Source organism: Cannabis sativa, chromosome 8 (genome assembly GCF_029168945.1).
Source record: "Cannabis sativa cultivar Pink pepper isolate KNU-18-1 chromosome 8, ASM2916894v1, whole genome shotgun sequence".
In the NCBI taxonomy this organism is placed as follows: Eukaryota; Viridiplantae; Streptophyta; class Magnoliopsida; order Rosales; family Cannabaceae; genus Cannabis; species Cannabis sativa.
Window position 1 is genome coordinate 50895318 of NC_083608.1, and position 16989 is coordinate 50912306.

The 16989-nt window shown below is 34.8% G+C and overlaps 3 protein-coding genes across 4 annotated transcripts; 2 read left to right on the forward strand and 1 right to left on the reverse strand.

Annotated features, from left to right (window-relative positions):
- Positions 1-659: 659 nt before the first annotated feature.
- On the forward strand, positions 660-2515 carry LOC115698601 (tryptophan N-monooxygenase CYP79A68). Its single transcript, XM_030625716.2, is given in 3 exon segments — positions 660-1672; positions 1762-2059; positions 2062-2515. Coding segments are annotated over 3 exon segments (1602 nt in total). The 5' UTR covers positions 660-694; the 3' UTR covers positions 2388-2515.
- Positions 2516-2561: 46 nt separating this feature from the next.
- On the reverse strand, positions 2562-10202 carry LOC115698603 (uncharacterized). 2 transcript variants are annotated; one of them, XM_061103087.1, is made up of 26 exons: positions 9851-10202; positions 9615-9766; positions 9293-9530; positions 9129-9196; positions 8967-9036; positions 8495-8842; positions 8317-8396; positions 8169-8220; positions 7925-8078; positions 7722-7809; positions 7349-7451; positions 7174-7264; positions 6912-7009; positions 6208-6390; positions 5626-5874; positions 5297-5392; positions 5119-5213; positions 4971-5034; positions 4789-4876; positions 4629-4702; positions 4071-4337; positions 3893-3966; positions 3638-3744; positions 3300-3418; positions 3115-3192; positions 2562-3014 (listed from the first exon to the last, which is right to left on the reverse strand). In XM_061103087.1, the coding sequence occupies exons 1-26, from the start codon at positions 10178-10180 to the stop codon at positions 2799-2801; spliced, it is 3582 nt and encodes a 1193-aa protein (XP_060959070.1). In that variant the 5' UTR covers positions 10181-10202; the 3' UTR covers positions 2562-2798. The 2 variants fall into 2 exon arrangements, with proteins under 2 accessions (XP_060959070.1, XP_060959071.1); XM_061103088.1 differs by lacking the exon at positions 9851-10202 and having other exon boundaries at positions 9293-9447; positions 9615-9754.
- Positions 10203-12817: 2615 nt separating this feature from the next.
- Positions 12818-16486, forward strand: LOC115698602 (beta-glucosidase 42). Its single transcript, XM_030625718.2, has 12 exons — positions 12818-13106; positions 13220-13286; positions 13379-13437; positions 13521-13671; positions 13763-13850; positions 13962-14187; positions 14346-14461; positions 14736-14950; positions 15047-15081; positions 15185-15287; positions 15632-15740; positions 16032-16486. Exons 1-12 carry the CDS (start codon positions 12990-12992, stop codon positions 16228-16230), a joined length of 1485 nt encoding a protein of 494 aa, XP_030481578.1. The 5' UTR covers positions 12818-12989; the 3' UTR covers positions 16231-16486.
- The last annotated feature ends 503 nt before the right edge of the window (positions 16487-16989 follow it).

A 16989-nucleotide genomic window follows, 5' to 3' on the forward strand; every position in this document is an offset into this window, starting at 1 on the left:
ATGACATCACATATATATTATTTATATAATAATGTTTAATGGTATCTTATATTTTAAAATTCCAGATATATTTTAAAATTTTATAAATATTGTAAAATTATGTTTGAAATTATATGAGCTAAAATAAAATTTAATTATTTGATTACATATCATATTAGTCAAATTTAAGTACAACATGAATTGTTGCCGACACTTGACTCAAAGATTTTGGTAATTAAGAGGATGTTGAATACACCAAATTATGTTATAATTTCGTTTAAAATAATTTGCCGTCTAATACTTAAATTTAATTTTCGATTACAAATAAATATACATACGTTTAATTTTTTTACGGTAATAAAACTTAAGATATATTTTCAGAACTTCTGTAAATACTTGACTATTAAATGTCAACTTATTATCCACGCATTATTTTTTATTGGTATATTTAAATAAATTTTTAAATAAAAAATAAAAAATTAATGACCTGAACCAATCAAAAATTGTCATGTTGACCAATATTGACATGACAATTAACGGCTAGTTACTTATATAATGTTGTAAATATATAATTTAGACATTATTACCATTAAAAATAAACTTTAAGTATTTATCTTAGACCATGAAAATTAAATTTAAATTTACATATTTATAAGGCCATTTACATATAAATATCACCGGGGCTGCCTCATCAGAATTACAAATCTAAAATAATATGTCTTCCAATAATTGTTATTCTACTACTACTACTTTCCTATCTAGTGTCATATTTGCCATAGCACCACTATTAATTATTATATTACTACTAACAATATTTTTCATCAAATTTAAACAACTAATTCCTAATAATAATCATAAGCAGTCGCTTCCTCCGGGTCCCACTCCGTGGCCGATCTTCGGAAGCATACCCGAGTTGTTGTTTAACAGACCAACGTATCGATGGCTTCATGATTTGATGAACGATTTCAACACAGACATTGCCTGTATTCGCCTCGGCACCACTACTCATCTCATCACTGTCACCTCTCCCGAGATAGCCAGAGAGTTGTTGAAGAAACACGACGCAATCTTTGCTTCCAGACCCCTAACGCTGGCCACGTCACTACTCAGCCAAGGCTACAAGGCCACTGTAGTGTCGCCCTGCGACGACCAATGGAGGAAGATGAAGAGAGCTCTTGTGTCTAATGTTATCAATCACTCTAAGCTTGCTTGGCTTCTCGATAAGAGAACTCAAGAAGCTGACAATCTGGTTCGCTTTGTTTATAACCAAGCGAATCAGATTGGCGGTGGAGTGGTGAATGTGAGAGTTGCGGCGCAACAATACTCGGTGGGAGTGTTGAGGAGAATGATTTTTGGTAGAAGATATTTTGGGAAGGGAAGAGAGGATGGTGGGCCTGGGAAGGAAGAGGAAGAGCATGTGGAGGCTTTGTTTAGTGTGTTGTCACATTCTTATTCTTATTCTGTATCGGACATTCTTACATGGCTACGTTGGTTTGACTTAGATGGTCATCAAAGAAGTGTTCGTAAAGCCATGGAAGTGATTAACAAGTACCAAGGCTCCTTAGTGAAGGAGAGGATTAGAGAATGGAGAGATAATAAGAAAGTAGAAGACTTACTTGATGTTCTTATCTCCCTCAAAGATTCTGATGGGAACCCACTTTTGTGTGAGGATGAAATCCAAGCACAACTCACGGTGAGTACTGCATGCATTCTTAGTTATAGTTATGATTATAATTACATAAAAATGATATACTTAAAGTTGATATATAATTACATAAGCAGGAATTGTTTATAGCAGTAGTGAACAATCCACATACCATAGCAGAGTCGGCACTCTCAGAAATGTTGAAGCATCCAGAAATGCTTGAAAAGGCAACACAAGAAATTGATAGAGTGATTGGCAATGAAGCAGAGCTCCTCCAAGAGTCTCATGTCCCTCAACTCACTTACCTTATCGCTTGTGCGAGAGAAGCTCTTCGGCTCCACCCTGTTTCCACCTTCAACCTCCCACATCTCTCTATCGCAGACTGCACTGTCGCTGGCTACTTCATTCCCAAAGGCAGTCACATCCTCATCAGTCGCTCGGTCGCAGCCCTACTGCCTGGGATCAACCTTTGCGATTCAACCCTGACCGTCATCTTCCCGAGAACCGACGTGACTTGGTGGAGACCGATCTACGGTTCATTAGCTTCTCAACAGGGAGGAGAGGGTGCATCGGAATGGAGTTGGGGACGAACATGACCATTATGCTTTTGGGAAGACTGTTGCAATGTTTCGCGTGGAAGATTCCAAAAGGGGTTAAGAAGATGGATTTGAGGATAGAAGAAGAGGAAAACACTCTGTTAATTGCTACGCCATTGTTTGCTCATGCAACACCTCGCTTCAATCCTTCTTTCTATGCTTTCTGATTATGATCTTATAATTAAACTTGAATTTTAGTGTCGCTTTTGAAGTGATCTGTAGTATATTGCTTAAGTAATTTAAGAATAAAATTACATGTAATTGAAGTAATTAACAACTTTTAAATCCATCCAAATCAAATCTTGTCCACAAACACCACAAATTAATCACCATTCTCATAATTTGATTCTATTGACACATTCTTAATCATTTTAACTCATTCAATTATACATTTTTATTCATACACATTAAAAAAAAAAAAGATAAAAATTTCTTTACTACTACTGTATTACTGTGTTACAATAATAAACAAAATATGACAACAAAAGAAAACAAAACTTTTTGACCTAATAATAATCTGTACTGTATATTATACACAAAAATCCCCAAAGAAATAATTAATTAGGATTTAGAAAAAATTATTGGATTAGGATGTTGTTGTCCAATAAGTTTTGAAATTTGTGGGCAATTGCATACTGGTTTATACCTTGGAACAACTCAATTAATGACCCAATTGCTTTGCATATCATCTCTTTCTTCTGGTTTCCAACCAAAGAAGCTTCACTACTTGATGACGACGTCGATGATGATGATGTACAAACACCCTTTAACCACTCCTCAACAAATGAAGCTTTCTATTCATCAAACCAAACCGATATTTTTCATTAATAATTATACAATCAATCAATAAGGATTCAAATCTCAAACAATAATATTACCAACTAAACAACTTACTTTTACAAGAAAATCTTTCAAAGGCTCGTGCTCACTTCTCGAAGCAAGGCTAAGAATATGCAACAAAGTTGAGGTCAACTGAATAATGAAAAACAAACAACACAAATGAGACGAGAGCCATTATTTGACCACGACACCCAAGAAGATGCCTATAAAAAGCAAACAAACAAATTCGGATTCTTAACCTGGTTTTCAAGTGCAACCCGATACTTGAAACTCGATGGTGCTGAAATCTGGTTTGAACCTAGATTTTCCATTAAATGAACCAGGCCCTTAACAATATCGGAGAAGGAATTTCCATAAGCTGAAACGAAACAAAGACAGAGAATTAACTTAGCTACTATTACAATCGGTCCAATATAATGAAACAAGGGTTGAGATGCAGCAACATCCTAATCAATGAAACCTCATAAAATAGTGTCAAAGAATTATCTTTGGACGACCATAATGTGACAGTGAATGATGAAGGTAACTCATAGCTATGAGTCTGACCCTAACATATAAACAAGAGTATAATACTCACCAAGTACAGATGACGGCACAGCCAATGCCACAGCCGCTTGTATCTTGATCTTAAAATTAGAAGAATCACGTAATAATAGTAGAAGAATACTGAAGACTGATGAAGCCCTACAAAAACAAATGTGTGATTAGGCAGAACTCTAGGAAAGAGGGAGAGATGAAGAAAGAATAAGTCAAGACGTATAGGACTTGGAATCATAAAATATACAAACTATCAAAATAATCATGCAAACACATAAATTAAAATGAAACATACCAATCCATTTCTTGCAATCTTAATGTCTCGTTTAGAAATAGATTGCTCAACGCATGACAAACATTCCACTGAACCTGTAGAACAACTTTTCAACTTAAGTACTGAAAAACAAAACAAATATAACAAAGAGGGAACCTGTTCTGAGATATACTCAAGTTACATAAAGATAATGAAGTACCTTAACATTCCCAGTTGTAACGCAAGAAATAAATGCCTGCACTGTTCTCTCAAACCAGCGTGAATCACCAAAAGAAGCTGGATGGTATGAAATTGATGCACCTTGATTACTATCTCTACAATCACTAGTTGACGGTAAATCCATAGAGCCCCTGGTCTTCGGAGATAAGGTGGTTTTATCTGTTATTTTTCCATGAAAACCATGTTGACTTCTACATCTGATAAATCTTGAAAGATTTCCCAGAGCCCTCACGGCATTTGATTTTATCTGATGTTAAGAAATGGAAGGTATTTCAAAACTTTTTTATTTAGATGAAAGGTATTTCAAAACATATATTTACTTTAGGCACCAAAAGTAAATTATCATACTGAAATCATATCAGTGCTTTGAAACCTGATAGTATACATTAATTTAAGAAGTAAAAGCAAACAAGGGAAGTATGTCCCCGCTTACATTAAAGAGTTCTATGAACTGAGCAAAAGTCAAAGAGAATGCAACTTTGGACAAGAAAGAAACTACAGATATTCTAAATGAAAAACAGCTAACATAAATAGTTACCTTGTCTCCATCATTTGATAGTCGTAAAGCACAATCAGTTAGTAATGCCACTGATTCAGAAACTGCAGTATAATCTAAGGAAAAAGTATAGTACATCAATAACTTTTTCAAATATATGTTACTTGAAAATGATAAAAAGCTTCTGTAACATATAACGTACCGGTGGAGCCTTCCAAAGCAAGAGTATCGATACAGTGCCGGATAGAATCACATATGTTCGCCAAAGCCCAGGAAGCAGTAATTCGCACCTGCAACAACAAATGTACAGAAAAGTATCACTCCCTTATGACCAAATTAAAGAGCAGCATTATTAAGTAAAAACAGCAAGTAAAAGAGAAATACCGAGATTGAGGGGTCACGGGTATTAATCTCCACTGCGTGGATCAACTTGTTTAGGATCTCTGCACTATACCATTTAAGTTTCTAGTAATTCTTCTGTCTGCATTTCGAGCTCAAAGAACTTAAAAGCATGACAAAACTTTAAAATCACCTCTGGAAAACTTGAGGAATACATGAAATGACACCAATGGCTCGACAAGAAGCTGATCTAACCGAAGGCACCTCGTCTTGTTTGGCTGCATAAATCTGCAAAGTTTCTTAGTTATAATGCATAAACTTGTCGGCAAATAATTATTTCCCAAGCGAAACAAATAAAAAATAAAGCTTACCGCAGCAGAAAGAATGAAATCCTGTTTCTCCTTCGTAAGAGAGAAGAATACAGAGGAAGTTATGCCCGCAAAACATGTGACTGATGCGGCTCTCACCTTGCAAGAACACAAAGAGGTGGTTCAGAAATAACTACAGACTCTCAAAAGTCCAAACATTTTTGTTAGATCATTTCATACTCAACCGATTCTTGACAACTGATACAATAAGGGTTGTTAAACAGATTAACACCTTGCAGAGAAAGAAAAAGGAATGATAATGAATTATCTTTTCAGCATCGTTCAAGGTTATTCTTAGTTACTTTAATGATATCAGGTCAATGTTAACCAACCATTGCAGAAGCATGTCGCAGAATTAAAGGAAAATGCTTCTCGAGTGCCTCGCACCATAGCAGAATTCCTGACTGACCAGCATTATATTCATTACTACCTTCTGAGATCTCTTGTTCATACAATGGAGCTGATGAAACTTTCTTCATCCTTATGTTGTCAGAAGTAAAGGGGGTTTCCAGTAATTTATCTTCTAAAAGATCCTCAGTTCCTTTAAACCCTGATATTGCACGAAGACATTCATCCAGAACCTGTAATTTCACATACAAAATCAGTAGTCTAACGACTTACACGGATAAAGTGCAAGCATAAAACCATTAGATTATCTCTCATGGTTAGACCAAAAAAAAAAAGATTTGCCGTAGTACTAAGATTGATCAAAATTTGATATACATCCAACACTACATGTTCGTCCTCACCACACAAACAATATAATAGGTGGCAAAATATAAATCTTGTCTTCAGGAGGATATGACAAAAAAGATGTTTTATTACCTCACCTCAAATTTGAATGTAGTATAACAGACATATTCGTATAAACAACTCCACGGGAATACAAAACCAAATGTGAAATGAAAGCATACCTTTATAGCTGCTATAATAATCTTTTCACCAAAAGGTCCCATAGTATTGCCAACGTGTGCCTTCCATGGTCTTGTGTTAGCTTCAGGTGTTGCAGCCCTCAAAAATCCATAAACCATAGTGGAAACTTGCTCCCAACGGGAAAACATAATGACTGGATAATTGTGTGAAACAGCCCTAAGAGTCTGCAACCAAAAATAATATAAGCATAAGCCTTCCTATAGTACATAAAACTTTAGTTTGATAAATAAAAGCTTAAGCTGATACCACCCAAATCCTCTATTTGCTTCTATTTATCTTTCATGAATTGAATAACTGGATCAAATAACAATGGAAGACATCCACTTTCTCAATTAAAGCTAACTAACAGCCACTTGGGGCTAGCTCAGGTGGATGTGTTTTGAGTGTATATGGGAGGGGGGAGGGATTCGATTCCCACTAATTAAAGCTAACTAACAAAAACACATGCCCTAATACTCGCTCATGGCCTCACAACATGAGATGATAACTACAACTCTTATGTAATATCTACAGCAAAAATGGCTAATTCCAACAATGAAAACATGAAACGTCCAGATAGGCAAACAATAGTAAATCCAAGATTGAAGATTCCAAATATTACTTCAAGCAATGCCTAGATTCTTGACAAGCGAATAATTTCTGACAAACATAAAGCATGGTACTTCCAAACAAACTAATAGGTTACCTGGAGAGCCTCTAAGCATACTGTGTGATTGTTTACTTTTTCCAAGTAATAAAACAAAGTAAAAAGAACACCTGGCTTCTTTTCAGCCTCAATGAAACCTGCAAGAAAGCCAATAATGAATTTATAATATTAAATGAAGAAATTGACAAGGATCTAGCAATTTCAATGTCGTACTGTCACAGTACTATACTCAGCAGGATAAGGAATCTGACAAAATGAAATAACAACACTCGACCATACATGGCATGAAAATAATTCTCACCTTCATTCATTTCTTTAAGAAGCACTTCTTTAACTTGCTTTGAGGACGGTGAGATAGTGAAAGCTGCTGTCAAACAACTAAAAGAAGCAGTCTGTTGAAAAAGCAAAGTATCACTGACAGATGCAATGAAGTTAATAAAATTATGAAATAGTTACAATCAGGGAGGGAACCATACCAGTAGACCTGTCTGATCATTTCTGAAAGGGAAACCAACTTCAATCCTTTTCTGTATAGATGTTATAACTGTTGGCAACAGCTCCGCAGACATTCTTGAATATCTGTAGCACAAAATAGCAGTAAGTCATTCTAAAACTATTCAGTGGTGTCTAATTAAATTTAAAAGTTGACCGTGTTGTGAAATCCCACTTTTTATAATAGTATAATGCATGTCCTACATGACAGTAATAATAGCCAGGTACCCAGGCCACATGACACATTTTATTTACAGAGCTAAATAGCCAATACATAATAGTAAACCTGTCATTAGAGATTAACTGAAAAAAGACATGTATTTAAACTAAACAATGTGAATAGTAAGAGAATCATACGGTGTGGATGATATCAAAAGCATGAGAATTTTGAACAAGGACACCAGCAATCTACCATGGTTTTCCCGTGGAATCAAGTAAAGAATACCTACACCAGATATATGTGGAAAACCCAACTTAAAGAATCTGAAGATGATGTTCATTGGACCAATAAAAAAAAACTTTACAAAAAGGTGTATGGCCACGAGCACTTTCTTTCAAACCTGTATGCAGCTGCATCAAGATATGCCCTAAGGAAATTGAAAGTGCTGTGAAAGATCCAGATTTTGAAGGTTCCTTGAATTCTGCTACCTGCAAAAAGACTGAAGAAGGTCCGTCCAACATGACTGCCAGAGTAGAGGCAGATGCAATCCGTGCCTAGAGAGCATAGATTCAAGAGTCAGCAAGGATACACTTAAAAAAGAAAAATCATAATAGTTCATGTTTAGGTCCCAAGAGCAGCAATACCTTCAAATAAGGGTCAAATAGCAAGCATGTCATCAAACTCGCCTCAAACTTCCTGAAAGTTGAATAAAATAAAACGATATTGAAAAATAATTAAACATTTTGAAAATGCTAAAAAGAACATTGATAGTTTGGAAGAATAAATCTTCACCTTGGTTGCAATACATCACAGGTTGGCAAGAGCAATGTCCATTGAGTAGTAAAGGATTTAGAATCAGCTTGACAAAGATCCTTCCCATCAAATTCCCAAGACAAATTCGTGAGCTTTCAGAGGTTCATTCCAAACCAAAAAATAATAGAGGGGTTGGGATAAGAACCCAAAAAATTACCTTGATGCAATCCAATGCTGCTATTCTAACCCTTAGTTTCAGAGCACTGTCAGCGTCTTTAACTGATGCATCGCTATCGCTGAAGTCTGAATCATCAGATGTAAAGTCTTGTCTAGAAGATTCATGATCTGAGAAACTAGGAGAACTCCAAGCTGAAATGTCCTTTTTACGCAAGTGTGGAGGCCTATATGGAGCACGATCTGTTCTTTTAGGTTCTTCCAACGGTGACTTGAATTCTGTTATGCTAAGTTCCTTCTCCTTGTGACCATCAACTGGAATTGTAAATTGGGGTTTACCATTGAGCCCATAAGTAAAGAACATTCGCAATGCAGCCACAAAACTCGACACCTGAATACATATAGGTTATACAAAACAGACGTTGACTGATGCTAATATAGATATGCCTACACGCTGTTGATTGATGTCAAGCCTACAACACACTTATATTGTACACGGGTAAAGGTACACTTACATGGTCAGAAAGGGAACCCTTAGGATCCATAAGAACCAAATGCAGGCAATGCAAAAGAGCTGCATAATACCTGCAAAGACAAGAGCAGTCTATTGATTAGTATAAAAGCTCTCTCTCTCTCTCTTATATTTACAGTTTTTGCTAATGCAAATTTGGTGGTACCTGGACTTGACACTATCTTCCAAAAGCGTGGTCTTAGATGCCAAAACATCCATCATTTTCCTAAACACCTGATTTGTTCATGAGAACTAGCCTAAGCAACAACAGACTGTATAATTGTGCATTATATATAGTATAGGTAAACAAAAAAATATTGGTATGTGTACCTCAATGGTTGATATCCATAGATGAGCAGAAAATGATGATCCAAGTCTGGAGATGGCTTCCTCAAGCATGGTGAAGGCAAAGGTCTGAACTTCCCACAAGGATGTCTCAGACTGGTTGATGATCATCCTCTTAGCTGTCAACTCTGAATGAGAGACTGCAATTATGCCAACCAAGAATTTTACCAATTGAATATCATCTGAAGATGACATTTTTCTCCGGTATCCTTTCAAGAGACACCTTACAATTGAAAAAATTAACAAATTACATATATATATATATATATACACACAGATTAGATACAAAAAGATGAATGAATGGTACCTTAACGTGGCGAAGCATTGGAGAAGAGACTCAGTAGCAGACTCAGGTGGAGTGGTGATGAAAAAGTGGATTAAGATTTGGAGAGATTGAAGAAACTGAGTCCAGGACGATGAGTTGAGCTGGAGAGGAACGCGATGGCATATGTCGTGGATCTATGAAGCAAATAGCATAATCATCATCAATATTATCAGTAAAAATATGAAATAGTACGAGTATCAGAAGAAGAAGAGACTTACAAGGCGTGAGAATTGAGGGAAGGCAGAGTGATTGTGAGAAGTAGAAAGAAGCTCCATTAGAAAGAGCAAATCGGAGATGAGCTCGTGAAGAGGAAGGTCGGGAGCAGCGGAGATTAGAGTTTGAGAATGTGAGAAAAGGAGTTGGTGGAGAAGATGAGGAGTAGGCGGCGGAGTGGTTAGGATTTCGTCCCGAAGACTGAGAAAGGCCGTCCTCCATGCTCTGACCAAGTCCTCCGCCATTGCCAACCACCGCTCTGAGCTCAGCTCAGCCTCAGTCGACTTCACTGTCATCACAAGCACAGACAATCCTCTTTCCCCCATTTTCTTCATTTGGGCTTTTCTTGGGCCTTCCGCCTCGATCTATCATTAGGCCCATCAAATTTTCATAAATACCACAAATTGTTTTTACATATAAAAAAACGAAATTTACACAAAATACTTAAAATCATACTTTTCTTATATCTATGAATATTTTTTATATATTTTTACGGAAATTTGATTTTTAGATAGAAAACAACATTATTTTCATTTTCATGCTACGACATGGAGATTTCGATTGAGAATTTACAGAAAAAAAAAAAAAAAATAGTAGGATGGTTAACGTTTTTGAATTAGATATAAAAGTCGACAATAACACACCTGAAAAACGTCCAAATTAAAAAGGAAGAGTTTGACCAATTAAGGAGCGAGAAAAGAAGAAACCAAAGAAAGACCACTAAGTAAGTAGCATCCATTAGTGAATGTTGACCTCAAGTTGAAGAAACAAGGAAGAAATTAATGTAACAAGAAGTAGTCAAAAAACACTTAAACTTAGTGGAATGAGACGTACAAGAGCGCATGCAAATTAAAGGACACACATGACATGATCAAATATGAATACTACTGACACCATCCAAGGAGAATGGTGGCCAAATGGTTCTCTTCAACATCGATCAACCATCACTTAACAAATGAGAGTCCATTTTATGGCAGGGCAGTACGTACCTGTGTAACAGTGTAAGCTTGTCTGTCGTTTCCAGCATGCATTATGCCATGGCCTGTTCTTCTCGCTAGTGACCTTGGGGTTGGGGGTTCCCCTGGACTGGACTGGACACTTTCTCTTCGGTTATTAAAGCATTTTTTACTTCATAATTAATTTACGACCTCTATAAGTATAACCAACAGTCTCACTGATAAAAATCTCAGTGAACATTAAAAATAGAAATAGAATTAATGATATAGACAGAGACTAATGGATGTGAGTGAAAAATTGTAATTAAAGATGATGATCTTCAATATACCCTACTACACAGACTTGAACTATTTTCTCACTCCCTCCAATATGCAATTCATGACAAGCAAGCACTTGTTTAATTAATTAGATGGTGAGAACAATGAAAACAACAAAAAGTTAGGATGGTAATTCCAATAATATTCTTTTTAGAGAATAAGAATTTGACAATTTTGACATTCGATCTTATTAGAAAATAGCAAGTTGGAGAGTATTGATCTAGCAAGCAAAAGTATAGAGAGTTAATTTCCAAGAGAAGATGCATATATGAGGCAATATAATTCTCCATAAGAAAGTTCTTTTCTTTTCAAAGCACTTCCCTAGCTATAATATTCTCATCTACTTGAATGATTGGTTGTTAGGGAACACTTACTTTCTATCGATGGCAGATTTGCTAAGAAACCAAAAAAATATTTTACTCAGCGAAAGAAAGGATGACGATGAGCATATGGGGATTCACTTTCAAGAAATTAAAAAAATTCATACAGAAGTAGTTATCTAGGCCCATCGCCGAATGATTGAAGAATCTAAAAAGCTCCATAAACTTAGAAAAGACAAAAGTGATATTCCAATGAGGAGAGGAGGAGGAGGAGTTGATGGCAGCAAAGCAATCAACCTTTAACAATCATCGAAGAAAATATCACCATGCATGCATCACTTACTTACTTCCAATCTCAGCACCACCTTCACGCCCTTATACGCAACCATCAATTTCTCAATGGACCTTCTCTATTATAGTGGTCTAATTTTCAAGATCAATTTACTTAATATGGTCCATGGCTAAATGATATTTTCTTTCTTTATTTTTTTTGACAAAAAATTACTTTTTTCACCCAAAATGTCATTAATTTAATGTGAAATTGTGGGCAACATTTAGAGGTGTCAACTTTTTTTTTTTTTTTTTTTTTGTAGTGAAAGATGTCAAATTTTATGTGTATAAAAGAGAAAATAAAAAAAAATAATATTTTAAGATGATATGTGTATTTTTGACAATTATAAATTTTACTCAAATTCCGATTGAGATGTCTTGCGATGGAGTTAGGTGAACATGTGAATGAATGACATACCTATTTTCTATTATGTTGTATTTGTCCAAGTGTCATCTTCCTAATTGTTCTCTTTTATATACTTGTCTTTGATCATTAATTTAATAGAATTGCTAAAAGGTATTATTAGTGTCTAACACCCGTTCGGTATCATATTGTTATTGGTGTAATTAACTATCAAGTCTCATATCTCTCAAGTAGAGTTAGTGATGAGTAAGTCGGGCAAATTTGCTGGTATGGGCGATCCGAATTTGGCTAAAGCAAATAGTATAAAGGAAATGCTAAGTTGGATTAAAACTCAACTATAGCAGAAAATTGAGCTGGAGTCAGATTAATTGGTAGCAGTCCAAACTATTCGAAATTCATTACTTATATTTTTTTTCTTTTGGAATTATTATAGAAAATTGTTGTAAACTTCTTATATCTTTAAATAATATTTTTTTTATTTTTTTATTAAACGATATGTTAACATGATTGCTCGTAATTTTACAAGATTCTTTTCCAAATTGAGTATTAAATAAAAGTGATATTCCTATTGAGTTTTTTGTCAAATTAATAGAATTTGTATATTTTTTTTTTTTAAAAAAAAAAAGAAAAGCACTAGTAGTGCTTTTATCATTTCTTAGAATTAATTAGAATGGGAGTTAGGTGAACATGTGAATGAATGACTATACGTATCTTCTATTATGTTGTCTTTATCCACGTGTCATCTTCCTATTTGTTGTCTTTTATATATATATATATGCTTAAGTCTTTTGTTAGCAAGATCATTAACTTAAATCATTGAAATAAACAAAGGAAACCAGAAACAAGAACAACAACAATGGTGAAAAAGGAGCATCTTTTGAAGGAGAACGAGATGAGAGAAGAACAAGTAGCCATAGCCAGAACTGACTTCCCTCCCAACTTCGTCTTTGGGGTAGCCACTTCTGCTTATCAGGTATATCTCATTCTCAAGATTCTCATTCTCAGCATGATCTGTTGTTATTCATTCATATGGTTAATGGATCTGGAAACTAATATATATATATATATATATATATATACAAATAGGTTGAAGGTGCCAGCAATGAAGGTGGTAGAGGTCCAAGTATCTGGGATGCATTTTCACACACTCCAGGTATTTTTGATTACTAATTAATTTCATTACTCAAATTAAGTCAATTTCTTCTTTTTGATTATTGTTGTTGTGTATTGTATAAATTTGATTAGGTAAAATTCTTGATGGAAGTAATGGGGACATTGCAGTTGACCAATATCATAAGTACAAGGTCACTCCATTCACCACACTCTCAATTACTCATCCATGATTTTCTTCACTCACTCACTTGTATGATTGATTGTATATATACAGGAAGATGTTGAGCTGATTTCCCAGCTGGGATTTCAAGCTTATCGATTTTCAATTTCGTGGTCTCGAATTTTCCCAGATGGTTTGGGGACTAAGGTCAATGAAGAGGGAATTGCTTATTACAACAATCTCATTAATGCTCTTCTTGACAAAGGTATGATTCTCTCTTCATAACTTGGATTGTATTCTGTTCCATTCTTTATAGTTGTTAATACATTTTTGTTTGTTGGTTATAATAAATATAGGAATCCAGCCTTATGTAACTTTGTATCATTGGGATCTTCCCTTGCATCTTCAAGAGACAATGTCTGGGTGGCTCAACAAGGATATAGCGTTAGTACTAACTAACTAACTAACTAATCTATCATTATTCTTGTCTGCCAAGTGCTTGATTAATTTAGCTATGTTATTCTTTTCCAATGTTTGGGCTTGGAAACACTGCAGAAAATACTTTGCCATATATGCAGAGACTTGCTTTAAAAATTTTGGTGATAGAGTCAAGAATTGGTTTACACTCAATGAACCCCTTCAAACTGCTGTAAACGGTCATTGTCTCGGAATATTTGCTCCAGGAAGATCTGAAAATGCAACCACAGAACCTTACTTGGCTTCACATCATCAACTCTTGGCCCATGCTGCTGCTTATTCTGTATACCAAAGCAAGTTCAAAGTATGCTCAACAAGCCACTTTTAGTCTCTTGAGTTGACTCCCTTGGCAATATTAGCTTAGCTTTGTTGAATATTCGAATATGAATGCTATAGCAGACCAGCAGGGAATGGAAACTTGAAAAGTAGATATTTTTAATAGCTGTTTAATCTTGTTTTCAGGAGAAACAAGGAGGGAAAGTGGGTTTGGTGGTAGATTGTGAATGGTCAGAACCTAATTCAGATAAGATTGAAGATCAAACAGCTGCAGCAAGGCGCCTTGATTTCCAGATTGGATGGTACTTTCCCAAAATCACAACATTATTTGTTTAGCAATTATTGTTAATTCATTGCTTTATAATCTACAAAGAAATCCTAACATAGAGATTTTAATATCCTTAGCATGTGTGCAATTGAGTCAATTAGCATAAACATAAACAGTTAAGTCTTTGTAAGGTCAATATTAACAATAATAGATAACTTAAAGAAGTGTTATGTATAACACAATCTCATTTGGTTACCTTTTTATATCAATATGTATATACTTGAGAATCTAATGCCTGCACTGCACAGGTACCTGCACCCAATCTATTATGGAGATTATCCTGAATCTATGCGTGAAAAAATCGGAGATAAACTTCCCGAATTCACCGAGGAAGAAAAGAATCTGCTTAGGAATTCTGTGGACTATATTGGTCTGAATCATTATACAACAAGATTAATTTCATATGCAAAAGATAGCAATGCAGAAAGTGATTACTATAGAGCACAAGAGATGAAGAGACTTCGTAATCGCCATTAACCACCTCTTGTTTTCTCTCTCTCTTTTTATTTTTCCAAATAGCTTTATCTCAATTTACATTGTTTACTTTTTTCATTGTCAGTTGAATGGGAAGGAGGTGAGACAATTGGTGAGAAGGTAATGAATCACCTTTCTCTTTCATAATTCTCTTGTGGTTTTTTAGGTCCATATATAATGCATTAACACAATCTTATTATAGTTTCATTAATCCCTGTTACAGGCAGCATCAGAGTGGCTTTATGTTGTTCCTTGGGGAATCCGGAAGGTTATTAATTACGTAGTCAAAACATACAACAATCCAACGATTTTCATTACTGAGAATGGTAAGCAGTATTACAGTAGTAGATTCTTGATAGGAATTTCCTATCATTTCGGTTGAAAAACAGTAGTAAAATGGAATAGTGAAAATTGAAGTGAACAAGGTACTTGGTATTCGAGAGACCAGGTGCTCTCCCAAGCCAAGAGCAGTAGCTCTATTACAATTTCATTCCCCCCTTTTGCTTACCTATTCACTCATATATATATATATATATATATATATAGTACTATTACCGAATTACTACTACCCTTATACCCCTTTATTTAATAACTAAGGCCTATCAATTTTCCAGCTAAATATAGCATTATAGTATAAAAGTTATATGATATCGATGCCATTGCAATGTAGGTATGGATGATGAAGAGAATAAGGCTGCCCATCTTCATGAAATGTTAGATGATAAGTTGAGAGTTACTTACTTCAAGGGATATCTTGCTGGAGTTGCTCAGGCAATCAAGTAAGTAGCTTAACAAGTATTATAAAGCATATGCATAATGCTTGCATTGCATTGGATACTATGTTCATATACAAAATATTGTAAATATTGGTTGAACTTGATTTACAAACACACACACACCCCTCTTAAGTCTTATGCATCACAATTCACTACATAACAATAGATTGTAGGTAGTTCAAATGGTCAGATATATGGTAATGCTCCAACAAAATCTAATGTTTGAGTCTCTTCTAGGCACCAACGTCGCAATTGTTTTACTTTTTTGATCCTGAATATTTGTTGATGAAGCAGGGATGGAGCAGATGTGAGGGGATACTTCGCATGGTCGTTGTTGGACAACTTCGAGTGGGCTCAAGGCTATACAAAACGCTTTGGGATAGTGTATGTTGACTACAATGACAACCGTCTTACCCGTCATCCTAAGTCCTCTGCCTATTGGTTCTTGCGGTTTCTTAAAGGCGATGAAGATAAGAAAGGCAAAGAAGAGTAGTACTATCTAGGCTAATACTAGTCTAAGTCTAGTAGTATTAGTAGTAGCTCAACTGTCAACAACCCTTGTGGTGCTTTGCATTTTCAGTTACTCTCTTTCCTTTTCCTTTTCTTTACACCATTGTATTGCATTCACTTATTCAAAAGAAAAAAAAAATACACAGAATTTGGTGGAAGAAAAAGGAAAAAGAAAAATGTAATGCTAGTTTACACAGAATAATATGATGCATTATATAATCCACTTTTGTTTTCAACCATTATATGTTCATAAACGATTAAATTTTTCAACTGATGTGTATTTTTCTTGGAAAGAAAATATGAATGAAGCATACCTCAACATAATTAAGAATTAATACATTGCTCAATGTGATTAAAATACCTAGTTTTGCAATTAGTTAGCAGTCTTCAATATGGTTAAATATCCCCAATTCTATTGCTGTTCCAAACAAAAAGAGGAAGTTGGGTTGGGAAGAGTTGCATTAGCAATTTAATCAAATCAAATATTGTTTTTTTTTCCATAGGCAAAATAAATTTTATATTTTCTAAAATAATATAAATAAAACTCAACTCAATTTTCAACGTTTTCTTTTTATATATAACTAACTTCAAGATAAAATCTAGTAGAAATAAATACAAGAAGGTAACCAATTTATTATAACACTTTTAAATCAAATTATTATTAACTTTGACAAAATACAAAATTCAAAATAATATTTAATGTTTCTTTTATTATTACATTACAGTCTTCATATATACTTAG

Coding starts and splice junctions, on each gene's coding strand:
- LOC115698603 (XM_061103087.1), bottom strand. CDS start 10,180: ATGAAGAAAATGGGGGAAAGAGGATTGTCTGTGCTTGTGATGACAGTG. Junction 8,221..8,316: donor TGTGATGTATTGCAACCAAG/GTGAAGATTTAT, acceptor TTCAACTTTCAG/GAAGTTTGAGGCGAGTTTGA. Junction 6,391..6,911: donor TATGCTTAGAGGCTCTCCAG/GTAACCTATTAG, acceptor TTTTGGTTGCAG/ACTCTTAGGGCTGTTTCACA.
- LOC115698602 (XM_030625718.2), top strand. CDS start 12,990: ATGGTGAAAAAGGAGCATCTTTTGAAGGAGAACGAGATGAGAGAAGAA. Junction 13,287..13,378: donor TGCATTTTCACACACTCCAG/GTATTTTTGATT, acceptor AAATTTGATTAG/GTAAAATTCTTGATGGAAGT. Junction 15,288..15,631: donor GATTTTCATTACTGAGAATG/GTAAGCAGTATT, acceptor ATTGCAATGTAG/GTATGGATGATGAAGAGAAT.